Consider the following 24,902-nt stretch of genomic DNA (forward strand, 5'->3'; position numbering starts at 1 on the left):
CATCCAAAGGGTTAAAAGGCTTTATGAGAACATTCTAATACGCTTTTGGATTACCTTGTTTTTATTTCTCTTCCTAGAAACTAAGTACCTATAATAATGTCCTTGTTCCTTAATATATCGGTCGAAGCCTAAAATGACTTTAAGCTATGTAACAAGGGCATAACTGCATAGGATACTACACATGTCCTGAAGACCACCACAAATAAAGAAAATTGCTGATCGCATGTGGGAGATGATGACGGCAACTTGAAAACAAAAACAGTTTTTTTCGATTTATATATAGCATGTGGGAGATGATGACGATGATATGTTATTATAAGTTCCTCCATGTACAAACATGAGCATGCGTTTTATGTGTTACCACACACAGATACAAAGCAAGCCAAACATCATGATGAACATTTAAAACCTCCACAAGCAACAACCCAAACGATGAGAATAAAGGAGAAAACAGCACCAGCCACCATCAGCTTCATCTGCAGACTCTGTAACCACATCTTCCTTCTTAACTGCCTCCCTTGTCTCTGGAAGCTATCCGCCTGGAACTGTAGGTTCTCCGTTTTGTCAACCAGAAGTTCGATCTTCTCTCCTCTGTCCAGAACCTGTGTTTCACAGCAACAAGAGAACCATCAAAACAAAGCCTGCATCACCTCATCGTTACTTTGTTTGCTTAACCTTTCCCAGCACCAAAAAACTGAATTTTCTTTAAACTTAATGGCAGTTACTTTGTTTCTAACATTATTGACCTCAAACAAAAAGCAAATAGAAACATAATCTATAGCAAAAAGTGACAGATGATATTTCGTCTTGCATCAGTACTATAGCGCAATCCATTCCTTCCGATGATGAGAAGCAGGGGGTTTATGCTAAATGATCCTATTTAGACATCCTGACTAAATTCTTATGGAGATGTATATGAACCAAGCAGGTCAAACGGCATCAGAGGGGTCTGGAAATCTACTCAAGCTGCGTGCAATTTCTTACTTTCTAACATGCTTAGATACTCAAGCCCAATATGTCACAATTTTAAACGGCTACAGGGATCTTGGCAAGAAAACACAGAGCAATTTGCAAACGATATAACTTATCAAATATAAGTAAATGAAAGAATGGTTGTGAGTAAAGCAATTGATACTTTTATCCAGTAAAACTACCATTTATTTGGTGTCAAAAAGCTCTTGTAGAAGCTATATGGTGTTCAGTATCTTTCCTACAGTACTTTTCTGTTGTTGCAGTATCATGTGGATATAAATTGCTACCACCTTAAACTAAAAGTGCAAGTTCGGCATGCAACTGTTAGTTAAAATGTCTCAGTTTGTTCATCTTTTCCTATAACGACAAAGCCCAAAGGCATACCTTCTCAATGTTGTCCATCATGATCCCCTTGACCTCAGTTATTTGGGCCTTCAACTTCGATAGTTTGCTCATCTCTTCTGGATGGGTCATACAATACTGCATATGCTCCTTAAGTATAGGCCTATTACAGAGAAAAGAAAAGATTTCAGAACATAGCTGCAATGCTAAAAAATGGCTAATATCAGATAGTTATGGATATAGACAAACCCGAACTCCCTGTCAAGATTGTATGCAATGCTAAACCGATCTCCAAACAAATCCTCATCTTCATCATCATCAGCAAGAGGATGTCGCTCATCGTTCTTTATACTCGCCTCATACCGCTTATTAAAGTCTTCCTTGACCCGTTCAAGAAACACGAAAGGTACACTTCTTCCGGTGGACTCATCAGCAACCACAAGAAACACTATAATATATACACACACAATCACAAAGCATCATCAAACCAGAAGATTAAAAGAGCTTCAAGTCTTCAGACTAACTAACAAGTATTAAGTTAGGGAAACATACCAAAACCATTGTCAATAAGGAAATTAAAAGTGTGACCATCGCAAGAGTAAGTGTACTTGCTGCTATTAGTGGGCAGCTTCTGAAGACATTGAACTGCTAAGGTGCTAAAGTTGCCAGAGTAAGGAGTATGCTCCGCTAGAACAACAGTTCCTTTAGCAACGAAGCTATAAATCAAACCCTTTTGACTCATTTCTTATAGGAACTCGTGAATCCAAAGAAGTCAACCAAAAACCACAATCAGATCTGAAATACAAAACCAAACACAGAATCATAATCCAGAAAAATAATGGGAATAACAATTCAATTATTATTATGTAAAATCCAGATAAAACCCTAAAAAACCCAGAGATAAGGGAACTAAAGATCGCAACATCGGGAGAGCAAGTACTGATGAGCGATCCAAAATTGAGAATAGATTACCACTAATCAGAAAACGTGTTCTGATGCTTCGATTTTGGTTGAAAAAAAAATCGACGCAAATTACAAAGATCGGCGCTATTTTAGTCGCGGAAGAGAGAAGCATAGAGATAAAAGAACGGAGAAGACGAAATTGAAGGAGAAATCAAACAAAGCATACATAGCAGCAGAACAAAGATGGAACGTAGAGAGAGAGAGAGAGAGAGAGAGAGAGAGAGAGAGAGGAGTACCTTGAGAGACTTGGTTGGCTTGGTGATGAAGGGATTAGGCTCAAATTCTCAGGAATTGCTAGAGAGAGAGAGAGAGAGATGTGCTAATATCAGAAGATGATGATGATGAAAATGGGCATTATTTAATTTTAATGCTCTGATTAGTTCTCTTAATCACAAAAGCTTACGTACATCATACTTTGGTTTGATTGTTTCCGGTTTCGGTTCTCGGTTTACGAAAATAGCGAGTTAAATCTGAAACCATCATGTCTATTTCGCCTCGGTTTGGTTTAGCTATTTCCGGTTTGATTTCGTTTCATATTGTTAAATCCGCAAATCACAATTGAGAATTGATGAAAACGTACACGCAAAACAAAGTTGAAAATCTAAACGATAATGTTTCAATATCAAATACTTTTTCCAAATCCAAAAGATGCAAAGTATTAGATGAACCAAAAACTGAAAAAAGCAGAGCAAAGTTTGGAGTAAAGTAGCAGCACAAACTGGAAAACACACCAAAAAACACATAGTGACTGCACTACACTGCTTTCAAAAAGTGATCCCAAACGCTTTCAGACAATCTTTCAGCATGTCTGAAACACACTTCTTCTCCACATTTTCCTCCTGAAAATTTGTAAACATAACTTGTTGAACATCACTACAACTCAATTCTAGAAGCATGAATTTAAAAAACGTTACCTTTACTAGTATAGTGCTCAAGGCTTTAACTTTGAGTTCAACTTCTCTTGTGGTTTCTCCAACTCCACTTCTGAAATCATATCTGTCAGCCTCTATGATCTGAAGCTTGAGAGTTTGGTTTCTGTATGTAGTAGTTACGGTATGCCAAACGCCACAGACATTGTATCGATCCGCAGCAGAAGATTTCCCTAGAGGCCACTTTAACCCACCTTTCACATTTGCATCTATCACCGCTGAATCCGTCAATTCTTTAAGATTCTTAATCTCATTCTCCTGGATACAGTCAAAGATCCATGTTTCACATTTTCAAACTATACCACTTTGTTTTGGATACTATGTATGGAATAGATAAAAGTAAAAACTCACAGAGAGATTGGTTAATGTCCTTTTTGAGTCAACCATCAACCTCATGTCAAGTTCTTGACCAAGGCATGAGACGTCAAGAATTAAGTGCCTCAAAACATTAAGGTCAGCCTGATGAACAAGAAAACGGAAGTTTCATAATCATGTCTGAAAGTACTGAAAATGTGGAAAGAGAGAAGAGGGAGGAACTTGCCTTGTACATATTAAGTCGTTTATGTTGATGGTCCACCTTACATCTACATTAGATGGTTACATCAGGACGAGTGTTGTCTAATACCTGAAAAACCAAACCTCAAAATTTTCAAATAATGAAACCAGAGACAGACGTACGTTCTATTATCAGGTACAACAACGAAAAAACCACACCTTCACGAGATACAACTCCTTGGTCTTTTCAACACAAAATCCCATATCAGGTACAGCTCCATACTCAATGTTTTCCACATAAGACTTTGGGACATTTGTTTGGAAAGATTTCTTCAATTTATTCAATGTCCTCACTTCAACCAACGGACCATCTCTTACGGTTTCTGATGATCCATATAATAAAGTGTTTGTGCTAGGTTGCATTTTTGATCTATGCTCACTGCACCAATTTGATAAGGTCGAAACGATAAACGTAAAACTACATTAGTCAAATTATTAAATAACCATGGCATGCACAAGACAAAAAACTAACCGTACACCATATAAGAAAATTGAGGAAAGAGTCTTTTTACCTATGGAACAAAACTTTCCCAAATCGAGCGATCAGTCTGAGTTTGACTTTGACATCCTCAGATCCATAACGTAGCAGCATCTTCTTTGCCCTACCAAACCCTAATATAAGATCATCCTCCACCTTCGCTGCTACCCATAACCATGGATTTTCCGGTTTTATGTAATCGCTCTTCGTTAAGATTACCAGAGATATTTTGTCTGCGTCTCTCCTCCATTCTGAAGAAACGGGCACAAGTTGGAAGCTGTCGTCGCCATTTGAACCAACGAGAAGCAATCTTGAAATCCACTCGTCCGCGTAGATTATTGTTCTATCTCTACTCCAGAGGTTTTTATTGGGTTTTGTTGGAAGAGAAGTTGGAACAGGGGATGCAACGTTTTCATGTCGTTAATGTGGTGGAACGTAAGGCATCTCTGAAAATAATGATATGATACGAAAAATATTAAGCCTTGATTCCAAACGAAAAAATCAAGTCTCTAAGCAACGATCAAGAGAAGAAGAAACGAAATCGTACCTTTTTTATAGCTCAATAAGCTGTTTATACGCACAAGTCACAAGAAGATGGAAACTGGAAAGACGCAGTGAACTGAAGTGGAAGAGACGAGACGGTTCGGTCTCTTTAATTATCACTAGCTAGCTTTCTTTACTCTTGGTCTTGGAAATGTACAAAATATATATATATATTTTTTTTGAATTTCCCAGTTTTCATATCAAGAATAAACCGATAAAGAAAATGAAAGTCTAGTGAGAGCATTTTCATCTTATGAGTCTTGATATTTTGGAACTCTCTTATACAGTATATTCTTTTGAAAAAGGCTAGGGAACTTTTGAGCAATTAAAATAGTTTCTTTTCAACCAAAACATGTTCATCTTAGATTCTACAGTTTCCTTGCCAACAAAAAAAAAATTCTACAGTTTTAAATATAGAAATCAAATTGTTGACCGGAGAAATATATATAGGATTGCAACATAAAAATATATATTGAATTCAAAATCTTAAACCCAAACGATAACATTTGATTTAAAATATAATCCAAAAGATATGTGAATATTCCCACAAAATATAGATGAGCCAAAATCTGAAAAAAGCAACAAAGTTTGGAGCAAGTAGAACAAACTGAAAGGGAAAAACACAAGACAAACAAAGTGACAACACTACATTTCTTTCAAAAAGTAATCCCAAACTGCTTTCAGACAATCTTTCAGCATGTCTGAAACACATTTCTTCTCCACATTTTCCTCCTGAAATTGTAAACATAATAACTATTGTCACTTGTTGACCATCACTATAATTAGAAGAACATGTCTTAGAAAAAAAAAGAGGAAGATCTTACCTTTAGTAGTATAGTGCTCAAAGCTTTTAATTTGATATTCACTTCCCTTGAGGTACCTCCAATTCCAGTACGGAAATCATATCGATCAGCCTCTCGAATTTGAAGCCTCAGAGTCTGGTTTTATGTACGTAGTAGTTACAGTATGCCAAACACCACAAACCCTATATCGATCCGCGCAAGAATTTTGCCCAAGCGGCCACCTTAACCCACCTGTCACAGTTGGATCTATCTCCGCTAAATCGGTCAATTCTTTAAGACTCTTAATCTCATTCTCCTGGATACAATCAAAGAGGCATATTTCACATCTTAACATATATCACCTGTTTAATATGTCATTCATCTCATTTTCTTGGATACTAAGTATGGAATATACAAAGTCAACTCACAGAGAGATTGGTTAATGTCCCTTTTGAGTCAACTAGCAACCTCATGTCAAGATCTTGATCAAGGCATGAGACGTCAAGATTTAAGTGCCTCAAAGCATTAAGCTCAGCCTGAATAAAAAAACAAACAAAAGCTTCAATATGATTCTCTGAAAATGTGGCAAGAGAGAAGACGAAAAAGACTTACCTTGTAAAAGTTGAGTCGTTTATGTTGTTGGTCCACCATACATTTACACGAGATGGTTATATCAGGACGAGTGATGTCTGATACCTAATTATGAAAACCAGAAACCAAGCCTCAAAAATCTTTAAAACTAAATTATAAACACAAATAATGAATCTTACAAAACTTAATTAAACCACCTTCACGTGATACAACTCCTTGGGTTCTTCAACACAAAATCCAATATTGTGTACAACTCCATACCCAATGCTCTCGAAATAAGACTTTGGGACATTTGTACGAAACGTTTTCTTCAATTTTTCCAATATGCATTGAGATAACGGACCATCTGTTAGACTTAGAGCTTCTGATGAACTAACACTGCATCAATTTGATAAGTTTGGAACTGGTAAACTCGTTTATTCGACATAGCAAAAAAAAAATGACTCAATTAACGAGGAAATGCCCAAACCATAGAGTCCCTAACTCCTTATGCCTAAAATGATTATTTAACATGATAGCTCCTCTAGCTAACCGACGCAACTATAGATTCCAAGCTTTCAACACATTACATTAATGCTCTTAGACCAACAAAAGTCTTATTACTAACCAACCATGTAAAACAGAGTTAGTTGTGTGTGTGTGTGTATGTCTGTCTGAGAAAGTAAATGGAATAAAAATTAAGGAAAAGTAAAAAGTTGTTTTCCATGGGTAAAACAACTTTTCCAAATCGAGCGATCAGTCTGGGTTTGACATCCTCTGATCCATAACGTAGCAACGTCTTCTTTGCCCTATCAAATCCCATTATAAGATCGTCTTCCACCTTCTCTGTTACCCACAACCATGGAGTTTCCAGTTTTCCAATCTCACTCTTCGCTAAGATTACCAAAGACTTTTCTTCAGTGTCTTTCCTCCATAATGAAGAAACAGGCACCAGTTGAATGTTGTTGTCCTCTGATTCTGAACGAACGAGAAACCATCTAGAAATGCAATCCTTCGCGTAGATGATCTTTGTATTAGCACTCCCGAGGCTTTTACTAAGCTTCGGACGTAGAGAAGGTGGAACAGAGGATGCTCTCATTCCTACATTTTCATGCCGTTTATGTGGTGGTACGTAAGACATAATCTCTGAATAAAAAAAACATATACTAGAAAAAATTAAACCTTAATGCCAAAACAAAAAGCATGTGTCCGAGCCACGAGTATGAGAAGAAGTAACAAAAAAAGCGTACCTTTTTAACAGCTCAAGTACCTGTTTAGATACTCACATGAAGAACAAGGATCACAGAAGAGGAAACAGAAAAGGCGCAGTGTAACTGAAGTGGAAGAGACGTGACGGTTTGGTTTATTTATCAGTAGCACTTTAGTCTTGGAAATGTGCATAATATTAAATTTAACATACATATCATGATGACTCATAAAGTCTAATTAGAACAGTTTCATTTTCTGATTAAAAAAAAATCTCTTTTCTTCTATAAAATTTGTATGAAAAAATTGTAGCAAAAATAGTTGGTTGTATTCTATGCAATTCAAATACTAAACTCATTATTCTGCTGGTAACTAGTAATATGCTGAGGAGGAACAAAATAATAACTAGTAAGCAAACAATAACAATATCTTTTAAATTTTTATTCAATATTAAATAAATCAGATTTCAATGAAAAATACTAATATTACTTTTAACTTTTAATGTGTATATAATGAATTTTACATTTGATTTTAAAACAAAATTTGTGAATTGAATTTATATATTTTGTATTAAATATTAGCTATTAATATTAACCTAAAAATAAATTTTAAGAGTAAATTAAAATATTTTTAGTTTTTGTATAAACACCTCTTAACTTTATTTTACTATTCATACAATTTTCAAATAAAGCTTTAGAATTAATTTAACATGGAATTCATTCCAAAATAGTTTTTCAAATATTTATCTAGATCATTGTTTAGGTCGTTTGAAATCTAACTAGTATTGTTAGAAAATTTAAACAACATAAACCAAAATTCAAGTAATTATTTTTAAATTATCTCTACTGTAAAAATGTTTTGAAATTTTTTTGATCAAATGTTTTTATTTGTCAGCCCAAATTTTACCTTAGTTTATTAAAAAAAACTGATTTTTTTTTCAAATCAAAAATTTAACCTACTGCAAAAGATACATTAACTGTTTTGTCGACAAAAAAAAAGAAATATTAACTGTTTTAAACACAGTTTAGACTATTGTCGAGGTAGTTGTTAGACGTTACATGTCAACCATAACGATTATTTTGTATTTTTTAGATTATATATTAACTATATATGTGTGGACCGTTTTAAACGACTATCAACATTCGTGTGTCTGCTTCGATCATATGTAAAGTTAACTGATAAAAAGTAGATCCTCTAACTTTACATATGTTTTAATTATATATTTTATATGCACCTTTTAGATCGGTACGTGCTAGTAATCTGACAATTTTAGTACTTTATTTATTTTAATTTAACATTAAATACGATAAGCTTTTAGATCGGTACGTGTGAGTAATATGACAATTTTTATTTTATATATTATAATTAAGCATTTTATACAATAACTTTTTAGATCGATATGTGCTAATCATTTGACATTTTTTTTACTTTACATGTTCTAATTAGGTATCTTATACGATAAGCATTATATCAACACTTATTAATCATCCAAAGATTTGTTTCTAAACACTGGATACATCCCACTTACAGTATAATACAGCTCACTCGAGATACGTTATAACTAATATGAAGTGTTTAAGGAAAATATATACGAATATGAGAATAAAGAGATTTATAATTTTAATAGGTAAAATTAACACATTGACAACTCATACACACAAATTTTAAAAGTAGACAAAATTATTCAACTTTATTTTTTTTGCGAAATTTGTTTCTTTTATAGAATTAAACCAAAACATATTTATTTTTAATTGCAGAAAATTGAGTGTATAATTAAAATTGTTGACCAAAAAAAATTATAGTATTGAAAGAAAAAAAAATTAAGATATTTTTTCATTCCAACTTTATTTTTTCCCCCAAAATATTAGAGAAAGTAAAATTAAATTCAATAATTCCAAAACATAAAACGTACAAAAAAGTTAATGATAAAAAAAACGTATAGAAATAAAAAAATATAAAATACAAAAGAAGAAAAAAGAGAGAGAGACAGCGTGGAGAGTAAAGCTATTGGTAGCATGGCTGCAACAGAAGGCCAAGTGTTTGGTTATACAATTTTATTTTTAACTCTTTGTGTTAATTAACCCAATTAAATTAGCCAGCCCTTTCCTCCTTCAGGGTTTATTTAACTTCCCCTTCTCGTTTCCTCTCTTTTCTTTTTTTCTTAAACCACTCTCTTGCTCTTCCTCCTGAACCCATAAAAAAAATCACACTCCAAATTGTTGTTTGCTGATTTTTTTTTCTCAAGAGTTTGTTTTAATGAAGAGGCGCTTAACGAGTACGAATTCTTCTTCTTCTTCTCCATCTTCCTCTGTTTCTTCTTCAACTACTACTTCATCTCCTATTCAATCGGAGACTCCACGGCCTAAACGAGCCAACAAGAGGGCTAAGAAGCCTTCTCCTTCTGATGACAAACCAAATAACCCGACAAGCCCTGCTTCCACCAGACGCAGCTCTATCTACAGAGGAGTCACTAGGTTTTTGGTCTAATTAAACGATTTGTTTTTTTTTTTTCTCTTCAGATTGGATTTGGTTTTTCTTTCCTTCTGAAACTGCATTTGTGATATTTTGCATGTTTGATTGTGTGATTGTATAGGCATAGATGGACTGGGAGATTCGAGGCTCATCTTTGGGACAAAAGCTCTTGGAATTCGATTCAGAACAAGAAAGGCAAACAAGGTTTGGTTTTTTTTTTTTTTTTAATTAAACACTTGTTCTGTTTTGATAAAGATCTGATTTTTTTTTTAACTGATAAAGTTTGATTCTTTTCTTTTGTTGATGTTTGATCTCAACTTCGTCACTGCCCCATCTGCAATTTCTTCCTCTACTCATCAGTTTATCTGGGTATGTTGCTCTAATTCTCTTAAACCATAGATCAGTTTTTGGGTTTTACCAAATTGAAAAAAAAAGAGAGAGAGAGGGGGTGGATTTGGTCAGAAGAAAGAATCTCAACTGCTTCACCCGTAATTGCAGGAGCATATGACAGCGAAGAAGCAGCAGCACATACGTACGATCTGGCTGCTCTCAAGTACTGGGGACCCGACACCATCTTGAATTTTCCGGTAAACCCCCCCCCAAAAAAAAAAACTAATAATCAAATTGATGATGCATGTTGTTATAGAATTAGTTTGGTTTGAATCTCGTTGATCTTGGTGGTTGTGTTTTAATTAAATTTGTTTATGGGGAGGCAAAGCAGGCAGAGACGTATACAAAGGAGTTGGAAGAAATGCAGAGAGTGACAAAGGAAGAATATTTGGCTTCTCTCCGCCGCCAGAGCAGTGGTTTCTCTAGAGGCGTCTCTAAATATCGCGGCGTCGCTAGGTTCCTTTTTTCTTCTTTTTCTCTTTTCTTTTTAATTATTTTTTAATTTTTGGAATTTATAAACCAAAACGAGAAATATATTTTTCTTTTCTGACTAAGAGAATTATTATTGATAGGAAAATATGTTTATGACTTTTTTTTTTTAAATCATGAGGATTTTGCTTTTAGAATATTCTCTCTTTTTAAAACCTTTAAAAAAAAAAAATCATAATTACGTTTTTGTTTGAGTACTTTCCTGCATATTGTTAAAAAATGTGATTCCGTTTTTGAGAAATGTTTGTTTTGTTTATTCAACTTTTATTTTTGTAAAAACTAAATAAAGTTTTATGATTATGTTACAGGCATCACCATAACGGAAGATGGGAGGCTCGGATTGGAAGAGTGTTTGGAAACAAGTACTTGTACCTCGGCACCTACAGTACGTACCTCCTTTCCCTTTTTCCCTAATCTTTTTTTTTTTTAATTTTATAATATATTTTCAGATTTTTTTAAAATGGTTTGCATAATCGACTATTTTTTATTTATAAACCACCGGACATAACGGATCATTTAGTTGATATTTTAAAAATTTATAAGTCTGGTTCTTTTCTCTGTTATGCCTTCTCATAGTATGATTTTTCTAAGTATAAAATAGAGTGTGATAATGTTTGAACTGTGGGTTTAAGAATTTGTTTAGTTAGACTTAGAGTGTAACGGATAGACAATTAGAATAATATAATGGCAAGGCAGTGGGGTTTGAATTACACACACACTACTGACTCACGTGAGCCGAGAGTTTTGACATCATGTCCCTTCAGTTGATTTTTTTTTTTGAACTTTAATCAATTCAACTTTTGTTTTATAACTTTTTTTAATTACCTGATCTCTGCATAATTACCTTTTAAATTCTGCATTTTTTGTGGATCCGATACTCTGAATACAAAAATTGAGAACTCTGCACAAGGAATATTAACAACTCTTTACTGAGTAAAGTTAATTATACTATTTGTTTTGCTGACTCGTTACCGGGTCCTTAGACTAGTACGTGACCTAATCTTTAACAAATCTCATGTTTTTTTAAAGTAATTCGGATTCAGATTTTGCAAGAATATAGGCACTTAGGCAGTATTCTATAACAAAGACACATAACATTCTTATTTTTATACAAAACAAAATAAAATATTTTTGAAAAAGAGGAGACAAAAGAGCATAACTACAAAATAACAAATTAGTATAGATGTGAAACTGCTGTATAAGAAGAATAATGTAAGTTACAAGTGTAGAGGCGCGTGTAGCGCGTAGGTCACGTGATAACACGCTCACTTCATAAAATGACAAAATAGTTCAGAGAGGGGTTAGGACCAAACCCGAGGTCGATCTGGTTTGCTCTTGTCTTTTTTTTTTTTTTAGTTTAGTTTATTTAAATTGGTTTAAGAGTTGAGACTGTTCTCAGTAGGAGCCACGAGCCCTCACGTGCATCTCTCTCTCTCTCTCAAGTCTCAACCATATCTTTCATCTTGTCCTCCGAACAAAATCTGGGGTCTTCTTTATTATCTTCTTTCTTTTTTATAATAATTGTCTTTCTCTACCTTCTACTTTAGAAAGCTACCTAACTTACAACTTAATAGTAGTAATATGAGTTCTAATTAGAGCTTAGAGTGTTGACACACTAGGTAGGTGTTTATTTTATTGTTAAGTAATTTAGTAATCGTACGTTCGTGTATTATTCTATATACAAAATTATTATTGGAACTAGTTTAAGTTACAAGTTTGGACTCTTTCAGTGATATAAAGCGGCGCAGTGGAGGAGAAATGGTCTCGTACACGCCTCACACGAATCGTCTAACCCTAGTTGTCCCTACGAAACACGTCACTCAATTCTTGTATTGATTTTTTTTTCTTTTGTCTTTTTATTAGGTATCATAAATTCTTAACTTTTTTAAATGTTGAAACGACAAAAAAATTAAACACTTCTTTTAACACTTGTTTGGGCTTATTTGGTTGTAGCACTTGCCAAGTATGTGAGAAAGATAACACTGTCTCTGTTTGCATTGTCTTAATTTAGAAGTTCTTTACTGATAATGTTTGCTAATTTATTGGTTTTACAGATACGCAGGAGGAAGCTGCAGCGGCTTATGACATGGCAGCTATAGAGTATCGAGGTGCCAACGCGGTTACTAATTTCGACATTAGTAATTACATCGACCGCTTAAAGAAGAAAGGCGTTTTCCCGTTCCCTGTGAGCCAAGCTAACCATCAAGAAGAGGCTATACTTGCTGAAGCCAAACAAGAGATTGAAGCTAAAGAAGAGCCTACAGAAGAAGTGAAACAACAGTGCGTGGAAGAGCCACCACAAGTACAGAAAGAAGAGAAAGCAGAGCAGCAAGGAGAAGAGTTTGTGGGATATAATAAAGAAGAAGAGGCGACGGTGGTCAATTGCTCCATAGACTCTTCAGCCATAATGGAAATGAATCGTTGTTCGGACGACAATGAGCTGGCTTGGAACTTCTGTATGATGGATTCAGGGTTTGCTCCCTTCTTGACGGATCAGAATCTCTCAAATGAGAATCCCATCGAGTATCCAGAGCTTTTCAACGAGTTAGCATTTGAGGAGAACATTGACTTCATGTTCGAGGAAGGGAAGAACGAGTGCTTGGGGTTGGGAAATATGGATTGTTGCGATGTTGTTGTGGTGGGAAGAGAGAGCCCAACTTCTTCGTCTTCTCCGTTGTCTTGCTTTTCTACTGACTCTGCTTCATCAACAACAACAGCAACAACAACAACCTCTGTTTCTTGTAACTATTCTGTCTGAGAGAGCTATGTATTCTAGTTTGAATTTCTGCTTCTTCTTCTTCTTCTTCTTCTTCTTCTTCTTCTTCTTCTTCTTCTATCTTCTTATGTTGAGTTCTGCTAGGGTTTGTATTTTCATTTCAGGGCTAGTTCGTTGGTTCTGAATAATCAATGTATTTGCCCCTTTTCTAGCTCTCTTTTCTTTTCTAATGTTACAATTAGTTAAGATAAGCAAACATACTAAACAAACCGAAACAGAGAAGTGGATGAGTTCACTTAAGTATTCCGTTGTATTCAACCAAAGACAAAAAGGAGGCTAAGTAAGATGCCTATCAATTTTTCAGGCATTTATGCAAAGAGAAAGAGTTTCAAGAGTCTTAGACAAAGAGAAGGTTTCAAAGGTAATATACTTCAGAGTGGAAAATATGGGTCTCTTTTGTTTCATTTTGGCTCGGAAATATAATACATCGTTTAAAGATTTTTTTTTTTGCTTTTTAATATTGTAAAAAGTTTGATAGTACAATTGATAGTGTAGAAAAATTAGCAGTTTTGATAAAATTGACAATGAAATCACAAAAACATATGGGAAAGTCGCAGGAGCATAGAGTTATAGAGAGTAGGGTGTGGAGCATAAATAAGCAGATGGTTCAATATAATAATATGATACATGATAAAAGTCTAAAAAACATTCCACCCACAATAAGTCTATGCAGCAAGCTACTGATCACACAATCCATAGTTTTTAAGGCTTTAAAATACAAACATGACAGTTTAAGGTTTTAGCAGCACCAGTCTCATGCTTTTAAGTAGCTTATATTAATTAGGTAGATAATGATAGCACCGGCAAGCTAGCTTTTTATAACCTTTAATTATTCAAGAAGGTGGAAGGTAATGATGTCAGAGGCAGAAGGTGCATGAAGGGCATGGTTGGGGTAATGGTGGTGATGGTTCTGGTGGTAACGAAGTGCGTAAGCACGCGACCCTTCGATTTGATATCCAAGAACTGAGTCGTAATCTCCTTCATTGTCTACTAGTCCATAGTGAGGATCTTCGGCTCTTAGTTCCTATATTCACCAAAACATATTTTAAGCCATTATTCCAAAATAACTAAATCAAACATTGTTAAACGCGAAATGACATGACATGTCAGATATAGAAAACATAAGAGTGACTGGTCAATCTACACTACATTTTTTCCATTCGGTAGTATTTAGATTAGAAGAATCAAGAGAAAACATAAGAGTGACTGGTCAATCTACACTACATTTCCATCCTTTTGATTGGCTACATGCATGTATAGTATGCATAAAAACAACATGTAAGGGAAACAAAAAGAGATATTACCAGCTCATGTATGAGATTCTTTTGTATGTCTTGTTGACTTTTGTTCTGCAATTGTTGTAAACCACGAGATAAACTATTAATATACCGAAATTATTATGCGATCACCAATTCACCATATTATATGCTTAGTGTTACCTTTATCCATTAGCTTAAACACGTAAACGAGATCATTTTCTTAGAAATTAAAGTGTTATCAACAGTTTGAGCAAGTGCCTAATTTCAATTTACACAAAACTGTTGAGACAAAGGGTCCGAATGGTAACAATGTATTTAGCTGTGCGGGAAAAGCGGTTTAATAGTGGTACAGTTCAATTGCGGTTTGTGCGGGAGAAAATAATTTGCGGGACAAGTGCGGTTTTTATTGAATAACTAGTATGAAATATTGTTTGATTGGTGAAAAAACTATTAGCGGTATTTGTTAATAAGTCTTTTTCAGTTGTTAAGATTTTTTTTAAAAACATATATTTTCTTTTAAAAACAATATATTCAGTTATATACATATATATATAATATATATTTAGAAAATTTGACAATGTTATGATACTGTAAAACTAAAATTTATTTTGAATTGATTAGGTTAATTTTATTTAGTAAAATAGTGAAGAAATATATCTCATTTTAAAGAAAAGTTGTTGTAATGATTTTAATAATTTTGTTAAACATTTTTGAAATTGAGTTAAAATATATATTATACATTTTATATGATATAAGTATATAACCAAACCAGAAATAAGATTTTTTACTTTACTTATTTTTTTATAAATCTGGTTTTTTCTGCTAAAAGTATTTATTTTTGTAACTTAGAAAAGATAATGAAATAAATCATACATGAGATTTAATAATTTAAATTAAAAAAAATCTTTAGCATATAATTATTTATTAAAATATGTGTTGATTACTTGATTGTTTAGCTTTCTTTTATTTAACATAAACTAAATATTAAAAAAAAATTGCTTTTGCTGGTGCGTTATTTGCAAATACGCAGGGTAATAGATAGTTGAACAAATATTTGCGGTCCATGAGTAAAATATCCTACCTAAAAACCGCAACTAGATTTATTTTTCTCTCTCTTTAAAAACGCAAACTAACTAAAACTTTGTGATTGGTGCATAAAATGAATTTTAGAAAAACACAGTTTGAAACCCGCACCACTACTGTCTCCATTCAAGACCAAAGAATATGCTAAAATGGGAAAGTGAGTGGACAGAAGATGTGACCTTTTTCTTGGTGGTCTCGATCTGGTTTCCAAGGGATTTAATCTGTATAATTAACATATAAAATAATTATTAAAAATCGCTTACATATATTATCCAACAGTAAACAAAATGTTTCCTTTTAAAACACAACAACAACAGGCATTTATCTATAGTTAAACTCAAAAACTAATGTGTGAGTATATATGAATAATTAAAACCCTAGCTAGATAAGAGCAAATATATAAATGAGAACCTTGCGCTCACGAACGAGTTTGAAAGTGTTTTCCATTTCATCCTCAAGACGACGCAACTCGTGATAATCAAGTTCCTCCAAACACTCACCGAGCCTCTGTCTACAATTTTAACACATCATATATCAAAAATAATAATTTGTGTTTGCAATCCAAAGTTATGTTTTAAGTGACATAGATGAGATTAAGAGAGAGAAACAAGTACTTGATCTGAGTCCGGAGATTTCTATTTGTCTCCAACAGTTTCCTCTTGGTTTCTTGCATTCTCTGCGACAAATACATCACAAATTTTCCTAATCATACAAAAAAAAACACATATCAAGAACAAGAAGAAGGATCTAAGAGGAAACAAAACCTCATATTGAGTGCTCCAAACATCGACATCAGAAATTGATTGGTACAGATCTACGATCTCCTTTGTGCTATAGCCAACAAAATCACCCAAAAGAAAGAAGTCGTTAATTAATTAGAAGATAACAAAGCAGTTTAGTAGTTTAATTTAAGAGTGGGGTAATTATAAGAGAGATCCGTGTACGTACGTGGTGTTAGGGCTGATATACTCATGAAGCTTGTTGGAGCTAGAGAACATGATAATCGAAACCCTAGCATCACACAAAACCGTGAGCTCATGTGCTTTCTTGAACAAACCATTTCTTCTCTTCGAATACGTCACTTGTCTGTTCGTCTGGTTCTCTATCCTCTTGATCTGGATCTTTCCTCTCGCCATCTTCTTTCTTTTTTCTTCTCTACTTTTATCTTAAATCTTTTGCTGAAGAGATTTGGTGGAGAGAGGACAAAGAGATATAATAAGAAGAAAGAAATGAAATAGAAAGAGAGAGATAGAGTTGAAGAAGTAAAGGGTCCACTTGAGTTACTAAAAATAGAAAGTATTGCCGAATCCATGAAAGTAGATTTCAGAAGTTGATGAAAACTAAGTGATAAATTTGCCTAATGTGTAAAGTGGTTTTTTTATTTATTACAAGACACTGCTTAAATCAACGGACATCGATGGTTGTATAGATTACAAGACACTGCTTAAATCAATTGTCAATAGGTGTGAAAGAGAGAGGGGACCAAAGCTATCAACTGGTTTAGTTTGCTTTCCGTCCATTTTATTGACGGAGCACCGTCAGTTTCGACCCTATATACACTATATAGTGTTTACAACGGTGACATGCTCAACGGCGTTTGTAAACGTCAAATCAGTGCAGGTGGATTTGGTTGGCTTTTTGGGCTTACCCTAAAGTAAACGAAAGTGTTTAGTTTAGGTATGAACCAAGTTTTTATTTTGTTGTTAAAAAGCCAAGTGTCTACTTCTGTTTGTTAATTTGGGACAATTAGATTTTCTTTACTTCTTTATTTGATTTAAGGTCACTTCCAATATAACTCAAATATATTTCCCATATGATTACAACAAAGCCATTGCACACCCTTATCAAACACATTACTGTAGCTCACAACGCTACTAAAACTCCAATATGTAACTCTAAAATAGAAAGTAAGATGAACGAGATATGAGATCTTTTCGATGAGTTAGTGTCGTTTTGGAACTTAATTGGCCTGCAACAGGGACTGTTTTTAGTCATCGTCAAGTTTTGATTCGAGCAATGCAAGTCAGTGTGACTGGAAGGTCATACTCAATCCCTTACAAGCGGAACACGAGAACAATCATTCTTCGCTTAAAGTACAAGTAGTTCAGTTACAATAGACTTGTATTTTCATTTCAGCGCTTTGAAAACTGGGTCAACTATGCATAATGCGGAACCAAAGATGTAAATAAAAGATCTACAAGACATGTCCCTATGTTTATTGGTTAAAAGTACATTACACGAGATACATCAATCATCTACACAACCAACACACGCACTCTTGTTCTGATCTCAGTTCAGTTTCCCTGTTCTCGTCAGGTACTCTTTCATGCGACTTTGGTTTGTTTCAAATATGAAAGGCATCCCCCTTATCTGCGCACAACCATATCTCGGGACTTAAGAACGGAACTAACGGCGTCCAGTTATTATTATTATCTAATGATTATAAAAAAAGTATCTAGGATCAAACCTCCACTAGACAATCAGATTTGAGGATTAAACTCTGTCCAGGATCTACTTCCTTCTCGTTTACTGAAATTGGATACTTCCCCAGATTCTTCATATGAAACGACCCGTCATCACCCAGCCGTATGATCGCCTGCATTCAACAACCAAAAGAGGGAAGAAAAATAACACGGTGGTCACAGATCATAGGCAGTTCCTTTCTCATACAACTCAAACACTTAATATACAAATAGAAGCATCTACTATTGACCAACCTGTCGTCGAGATATTTTGCTACCCCGCTTTTCTCTTCCCAAATCAATGTCCACCGCGAGGTCTTCTGTAGATCTACCCACCAAAACCTGTGCCAGGAAAAAAGGACCCCGATGTAAACAAGTGCTACTATAATTTCTCACGAAGCTTCTCAGGTCATACAAGGAAAATACTTAAATTAATAGGATAATAATACCTCAGGCTTCTTGATGTAGTGTTTTGAATATCTACCATATAAAACAGCGAATGCACCACGGGAAGCAATGGCTCTTTGCATATATGAGTAAGCAGCCTGCTCAAGCCTTATGATTGTTCTTTTCATGTCTTGGCTCTGATACTTGGAAACTGCAAGTGAAAACATTTTACGGAATCACAAACAAGCCTTAAAACCTAGTATAACATCTCTTGCACTACCCATGGAAATAGGTTCGCTACATATACACTACATATCTGTCAGTATTCATGGCTTGTAATGAACTTTGTGAGCCAAATGCTGATTACATTCCTGATTCACGTACTAAAAGCTTTCTTTTTTCCAAAAATGTAGATAGATACAAAAAGCAAACATGAGTTCCACTGAACGAGAAGGGATGCTCAATTACCTTCGAGATCAAAATTATCTTGGTCCTCAGGTTCCAAGTCCATGTCAAGTATCTGAAATCAAAAGGGTGTTATCGATTAGCTGTTAATGTTTCACAGAACCATAGCATCAGAATAAAGATAGTTACCATAGCCTCAATGTCAGAATAATTCGGTAAGTCCTCATCACTCTCACAAACATGCGTGTCTGCTTCTGGTGGAGTAATCTCCAGCACAGGGTCTGGAATCTCTAACAAGCCACCATCAGTTTCTTTAGCATGTGACGCTTCAATAATAGGTGGTACATCTTTTTCCTCTATACAGTTTTCAGTATCCTTGTCCGGGTAGCTCTCATGACTATCAAATCCAACAAAGAGTGTTCCACCAGCAATTTCTTTCTTTTCATCTATTGCACCGGTACCAGCTGAAAGCAGAGTAGTAGAGCCTGCCTGTGCAGAAGCTACACAAGTAGAACCACCAGGAGCAACAGTATTCTGTAACTCAGTACTAGTCGATGCCCTGGTTTTGCTACCTTGACTTGATTGGCCCTTCAATGGCTTTCCTTGAGTAGACCCCTGCGAACGTCCTGAGTTTTTCTTTTGGGTCTGGAGTGAATGTCCTTCACTTTTTTCCTTACTGGCGGAAATGTCTCTGACACATGTAGTTATTGGATTATTGGTATCTTTAAAGTTCCGCCTGGCTAACGAAGAAACTGACATTGGATGAGAGTTGTTGGATACGAAAATGTCATCATTACACGGAACCTCAATATCCTCTTGGTTTAATAAACAGCAGATTACACCCTCAACAATCTCAGGATGAGGATCTACAGAGTCAGACACAGTTTTGCATTCCTCTAAGCTCATTTCAGTTGTACCATCTAGCTCAAGCATCACATGATCATCCAGAGTTGCACCTCCTGAATTGGTTGGTGCGGTCAAAGGTTCTTGCTCGGTGGAGTTAGGCAAAGCCTCGCAATTTGCATCATTTGTCGAGTTCACCAACAGTGAGCTAAGACCATCATAATATGACTTGTCAACTTCTTTGCCATCTACTTCCATGAACGATTCAGGGTCTTCTTCAAAAAGAGAAGTTGAAAGCTGTGTCAGGAAATCAGTGCTAGCCGTTGTGGTTTTCATCTCAAGAGCAGTAGTATTCTCCAGTTTCTGCTTGGAATCTTGATACACCGCATCACATCCTGAAGGGCCTGCATGTTCAGTAAATGTGAGATTTTCTCCTCCTCCCACATAAGGAATGTCTCCCTGTAAATGATCTTCCGACACAACATGAGTTGTCACGCAACCGCCTTCAGCCAAGATTTCTGGAAACGCGTTGTGGATGATATCCATGTGAGAGTCTTCAAGACCAAGATGTGTTGCATCACCATTATCCATGAAATGGCTATCATTTGGTGGAACGAGAAAACCTAGATCCAAGGAATTGAATGGCTCAGTTCGAAACTTCTTCCGTAAGGAATGATAAGTATGTCTGAGCCTTTCAGCATTTCTCTTCCTAGACGAACTTTTGTTTTCTTTTGAATACCCACTTCTACCGAACTTTGTAGGAAAATTAGGGTTAGTACGTTCAAGCTCAGTCATCCGAAAAGCCGCCTCTGCAGAAACAACTGGATCATAAAGCAATGCATGCCATCTATCTTGCAGTTCTCTGATAGAAAATCTTCTAGAAAACTGCACAGCACCTTTAGCAAGCGATTCCAAAGAAGCACCGGCCTGCAAATAAATGAAGGATTCCATTTCAAGTTACTGCTCGAATACCAGACAAGCTGAATGAAGAAACAGAAAACGCATGCTCTAACCCTCTATTGAGATAAAAAAATCCATGGCTCAATCCAAACAGACATGTGACCAAACTCAATGAAATGGGAGCTCACCTCAATGGCATTCTTTAGAAGAAGGTCGTCTTCTGGTATCCACGGAACTACCTGAGCAAGAGCCCCCATGTCCACAGCCAAAATAAACCTTCTCTTCTCTTAGGAGTGGTCTAAGAGATGGTGACAGTACACAAAACCTAATCAAAGATAAAATCAAAATCAGTGGACGAAAAGGGAAATAATAAACACTTTGGCAGACACTAGACATTGGCATAGAGTTATCGGAAGGACAACTAACTAAGACGAAGCTTACGGTTGGTCTACCAACCACTTAATGGGCTTATCAGGCTTCTCTTCCTCACCTTAAGCATTCTAGGTTTCGTTTGGCAAACACGTTAAAGAGATGGGGAGTTATAGAATACCTTGAATCAGCCAAGAAAGATGATGTTTTGTCAAGCTCGGGAACAACAACAAGAGTGAGGTTCAACAGCCTAGAAACAGTAACCATGTCACAAAACTGAAACAACGAGTATCAGGATTTGGAAACAAGACAAAGATCGAAAGAGTATGATTAAGCAAAAGTGACGAACCACGATTCGCAGTTGATTTAGTACGCCATTAGAAGTTAGAATTCCATTATTGTTATCTTCTGTAAGGAAATTTTTTTAAAAAAAAGGTCTCGTCATTATAATACTCACAAGCTCCAAAGAAGACGCAAAATAACAATCAATTCAAAATTCTCACAAGTTTTGTATCACAAAATCAATGTATAACAGAGAGAGGGAGAACAACACTAAGCCTCAAAATAGAGAATTAAGAAAATCCCAAGAAGAAAGGAACTGACTTGATGGGAAGAAGAGGTGGCGGCGGCAATCAACTGGCTCGAATTGAAGGGGGGGGGGAAATCTGAAACCCTAATTTTTTTAGTATCTGACTGTCTCCGTCGTCCGGAGGCGAGAGTGTGTAAGAAGAAGAAGATAATAACGAAACGACACCGTTTTGAGGTCTCTACTCGCCTCTTTGATTTCTTATTTGTTGTTTACTTGATTTTGATTTCTTCTTGCCCCGACAAATTGGAACTGAAAGGTAAGTAATAGACAATAGTAGCAAGATCTCTCTGTTTAATTTACGTAATTACCATTATATATACCTTTTTAATGAATTTACTTAAAAATAAAATTAAAGACCAATGTCTATTGGCATTGGGATTTAACAATTTTTTTTTTGTTAGTTTCTATTTTAATTATACCTCTAGGCAATGACTATATATATACGATTTACCCAAAATGCTTTAAACCTATTTAAAATTAACATTGAAATTTAAACTAATTTTAGCCGGGGTTTTATTTTTAAAAATAATATATGTAACCAAGCATGTGCTTGCAGCCGTTTATGGAATAAGTAATATTTCGGCCTTCAATTTTCTGAAATTTCCTTTAGGTCGGTTGGCTATATATATAAGATGAAGTTACGAATATGTAGGTTTTAGAACACAAACAATATACACCTTTTGAGTTCAGGAACTGCTTTGTTTTGTGAGGTTTCTCTCTCTAGTGATTTGATTATGTAGATTTCTTCCTCTGGACTTGAGACATCTTAATTATCTCATTCTCTATGGCATATACCATATATATTATCATCTGATTTACAGATTGACCATGCATGGTTATGTTTTTTATTTCGTAAGAGTAGCCTAGTTATATAATTATATCTATCAAGTAAATTTTTAGTCTATGACTTGTTGATTTCTCCTTTGGAATTAGTATATCTTTACCGTTTGCATAAGTATCATCGATCAGGTTTAGGGATTGACTATGTTTATGTGTTTTTTTTTTTTTTTTTGGTAAGAGTAATTACAGTTGGAGATCCAAGATCAAGTCATGGCGTCCGCAGTAGCAAGATATGCCAAGTGGTTTTATTCAACTCCCATGGGTATTTTGAATCTAATCTCGATAACGGGATTGCCATTCGTAGGTTACATTATCTTACAGCAGCAAAAGGAATTTGCTCGTCTCGATGGGAGAGAGGCATATGCAGGATCGGTTTGATGCACTCATTGCTAGAGGAATTATCCGAGTCAGAGAACATTAGGGCATTATTAATGGGAGAACTTTTTTTTGTGTTCTTAGATTAAATATATAGTGAAAATAATGTTAGATCAGTTGTTAAGATCATAGGTAAAAAAAATGGGAGAACTAATTATGGTGTTCTTAGAATAAAAATATAGTGAAATAATATTCATAAACATTTTACAAATTATAAAAACTTATAAAATAACATTTAAATTGCTTACTTATATAAAAGCAATTGTATACTTATAAATTAATATAATATTCATAAACATATTACAATTATAAAAACTTATAAATTAACATTTAAATTGCATACTTATATAAAAGCAATTATATACTTATAAATTAATATAATATTCTTAAACATATTACAATTATAAAAACTTATAAATTAACATTTAAATTGCATACTTATATAAATGAAATATTTTCTTTTTTTCCAAAAAATCTCGTCCAATCACATGAAGTCACGTCAAATAAGAACTGGGCTTAAATCAGTTCTATATAAAGAACTAAAAAAAGTGTTCTAAGCCACTATTCATTATTTTTATAATTTTTTTGGGCTTAGAACACCCTTGGTGTTCTCCCTTTAATGATGGCCTTAGTGATCGGCCCTAGTTTTTTATCCTAGTCTATATATCCCCACTATTATTTATCTATACATGTTTCCATGAAACTAGATAACTGTTCACTCATCTTAACATTGTAAGAGATGCTTTATCCCCNCCCCCCCCCCATTAGTTACAAAAATAATTAATTTTATCTTAACATGAGAGATGGTTTTTGTCCATTAGATACAATAATAATAATTTATAAGGAGTTATTGTGAGAAGACGATATGTATTATAGAGATGGTAGCGTAGTTCAGTAGTTGTCTCAATACCCTTCGAGTAATTCATCTGATTATAATTGAATCACAAAATACACATTGAATCTACGCTCATAAACACACAAATCCAAAGCTCATGTGCCAAGAATCTCTATAGCATTTTTACACAACCAGGATCAATTATAATCGAAGCAGCCTCCCAAGCCGTCAAAATCTTGGTCGTATGAGTGAACCAGATATGGTGCCAAAAATGTCCAAGTGGAAGCACGGAAGACCACAAAAGTTAGCACCTTCACTACTATTAGCCGTCTTCAAATATCAGAGTTGGGACGAGGTGCTTGTTGGAACATTCTTATTTAAGTTGTAGTGGTGTCTAAGCATGGAGATGTCTCGTTGCTGGAGGATTTTCATATTGAAAGATGCCTTGTATTATTGCTTGTAATTAGTGGCCGCCCGGCACCGTACCTTGAATAATTGACCGGATGAGAGTTCCATGAGATGAAATAGTACGGTTTTATGAAAATCTAGGAAAAACAACAGAAGAGTTTAGAAAACAATAGGAGAAAGTGTTCGATGAGACATATAAATGACCTCAATAGTTACAAAAAGTGGGAGTGAGCGAAGACGTGGCAACCATTCTTGTAGAAGAGGACTGTAAGGCAAAAAGAGTTCGAGACATCATAATGCATCAACATGTTGCTAGAAAAGAAGGTTCACTTGTTTGATACTCATGTCCACAACAACCCAAGTAATTGTGCAGTAGTTGAAGTCTTACAATGAAGTGTTACAAAGGATATCATCCAAGTTTTGGGAAAACTTGTTGTTGCAATTTATACTCTTTTTAGCTGATTGAGTTTCCCAAATACTTGCATATTCCTTTTAGATCAAAACAAAGATGCCGCAGTCTCTGTTTGGTTCTTTCTCCTTTTAGATTGAAAAGAAATACACTTTTAATTCATAAACAGCTTATTCATTAGTTCGTAGAATACTCATTCTTAACATTAACAGAACAGAAACCATCACCACATACAAAGCACTCTGTTTAGTTGACCTCTATGGGCAAACAC

At 34.9% G+C, this 24,902-nt stretch overlaps 4 protein-coding genes and 2 pseudogenes across 7 annotated transcripts; 1 reads left to right on the forward strand and 5 right to left on the reverse strand.

Annotated features, from left to right (window-relative positions):
• On the reverse strand, positions 288-2,627 carry LOC104781296 (vesicle-associated membrane protein 727). Of its 2 annotated transcripts, none has more exons than XM_010505928.1 (5): positions 2,514-2,627; positions 1,867-2,109; positions 1,564-1,762; positions 1,357-1,477; positions 288-602 (listed from the first exon to the last, which is right to left on the reverse strand). In XM_010505928.1, exons 2-5 carry the CDS (start codon positions 2,054-2,056, stop codon positions 390-392), a joined length of 723 nt encoding a protein of 240 aa, XP_010504230.1. In that variant the 5' UTR covers positions 2,057-2,109; positions 2,514-2,627; the 3' UTR covers positions 288-389. The 2 variants fall into 2 exon arrangements, with proteins under 2 accessions (XP_010504230.1, XP_010504231.1); XM_010505929.2 differs by lacking the exon at positions 2,514-2,627 and adding an exon at positions 2,287-2,474.
• Positions 3,031-4,683, reverse strand: LOC104784060 (annotated as a pseudogene).
• Positions 5,353-7,289, reverse strand: LOC104781297 (annotated as a pseudogene).
• Positions 9,458-13,634, forward strand: LOC104781298 (ethylene-responsive transcription factor WRI1-like). Of its 2 annotated transcripts, none has more exons than XM_010505930.2 (7): positions 9,458-9,814; positions 9,934-10,016; positions 10,173-10,181; positions 10,311-10,399; positions 10,531-10,658; positions 11,000-11,076; positions 12,746-13,634. In XM_010505930.2, exons 1-7 carry the CDS (start codon positions 9,597-9,599, stop codon positions 13,447-13,449), a joined length of 1,308 nt encoding a protein of 435 aa, XP_010504232.1. In that variant the 5' UTR covers positions 9,458-9,596; the 3' UTR covers positions 13,450-13,634. The 2 variants fall into 2 exon arrangements, with proteins under 2 accessions (XP_010504232.1, XP_010504233.1); XM_010505931.2 differs by having other exon boundaries at positions 10,534-10,658.
• On the reverse strand, positions 14,052-17,009 carry LOC104781299 (floral homeotic protein APETALA 3-like). Its single transcript, XM_010505934.2, has 7 exons — positions 16,758-17,009; positions 16,574-16,640; positions 16,424-16,485; positions 16,221-16,320; positions 15,989-16,030; positions 14,772-14,816; positions 14,052-14,491 (listed from the first exon to the last, which is right to left on the reverse strand). Exons 1-7 carry the CDS (start codon positions 16,943-16,945, stop codon positions 14,297-14,299), a joined length of 699 nt encoding a protein of 232 aa, XP_010504236.1. The 5' UTR covers positions 16,946-17,009; the 3' UTR covers positions 14,052-14,296.
• On the reverse strand, positions 17,877-21,966 carry LOC104781300. 2 transcript variants are annotated; one of them, XM_010505936.2, is made up of 10 exons: positions 21,779-21,966; positions 21,525-21,583; positions 21,357-21,425; positions 20,995-21,131; positions 19,253-20,833; positions 19,127-19,178; positions 18,721-18,869; positions 18,527-18,613; positions 18,277-18,405; positions 17,877-18,179 (listed from the first exon to the last, which is right to left on the reverse strand). In XM_010505936.2, exons 4-10 carry the CDS (start codon positions 21,061-21,063, stop codon positions 18,099-18,101), a joined length of 2,148 nt encoding a protein of 715 aa, XP_010504238.1. In that variant the 5' UTR covers positions 21,064-21,131; positions 21,357-21,425; positions 21,525-21,583; positions 21,779-21,966; the 3' UTR covers positions 17,877-18,098. The 2 variants fall into 2 exon arrangements, with proteins under 2 accessions (XP_010504238.1, XP_010504237.1); XM_010505935.2 differs by having other exon boundaries at positions 21,357-21,451.

This window comes from Camelina sativa, chromosome 4 (assembly GCF_000633955.1).
Source record: "Camelina sativa cultivar DH55 chromosome 4, Cs, whole genome shotgun sequence".
Taxonomy (NCBI): domain Eukaryota; kingdom Viridiplantae; phylum Streptophyta; class Magnoliopsida; order Brassicales; family Brassicaceae; genus Camelina; species Camelina sativa.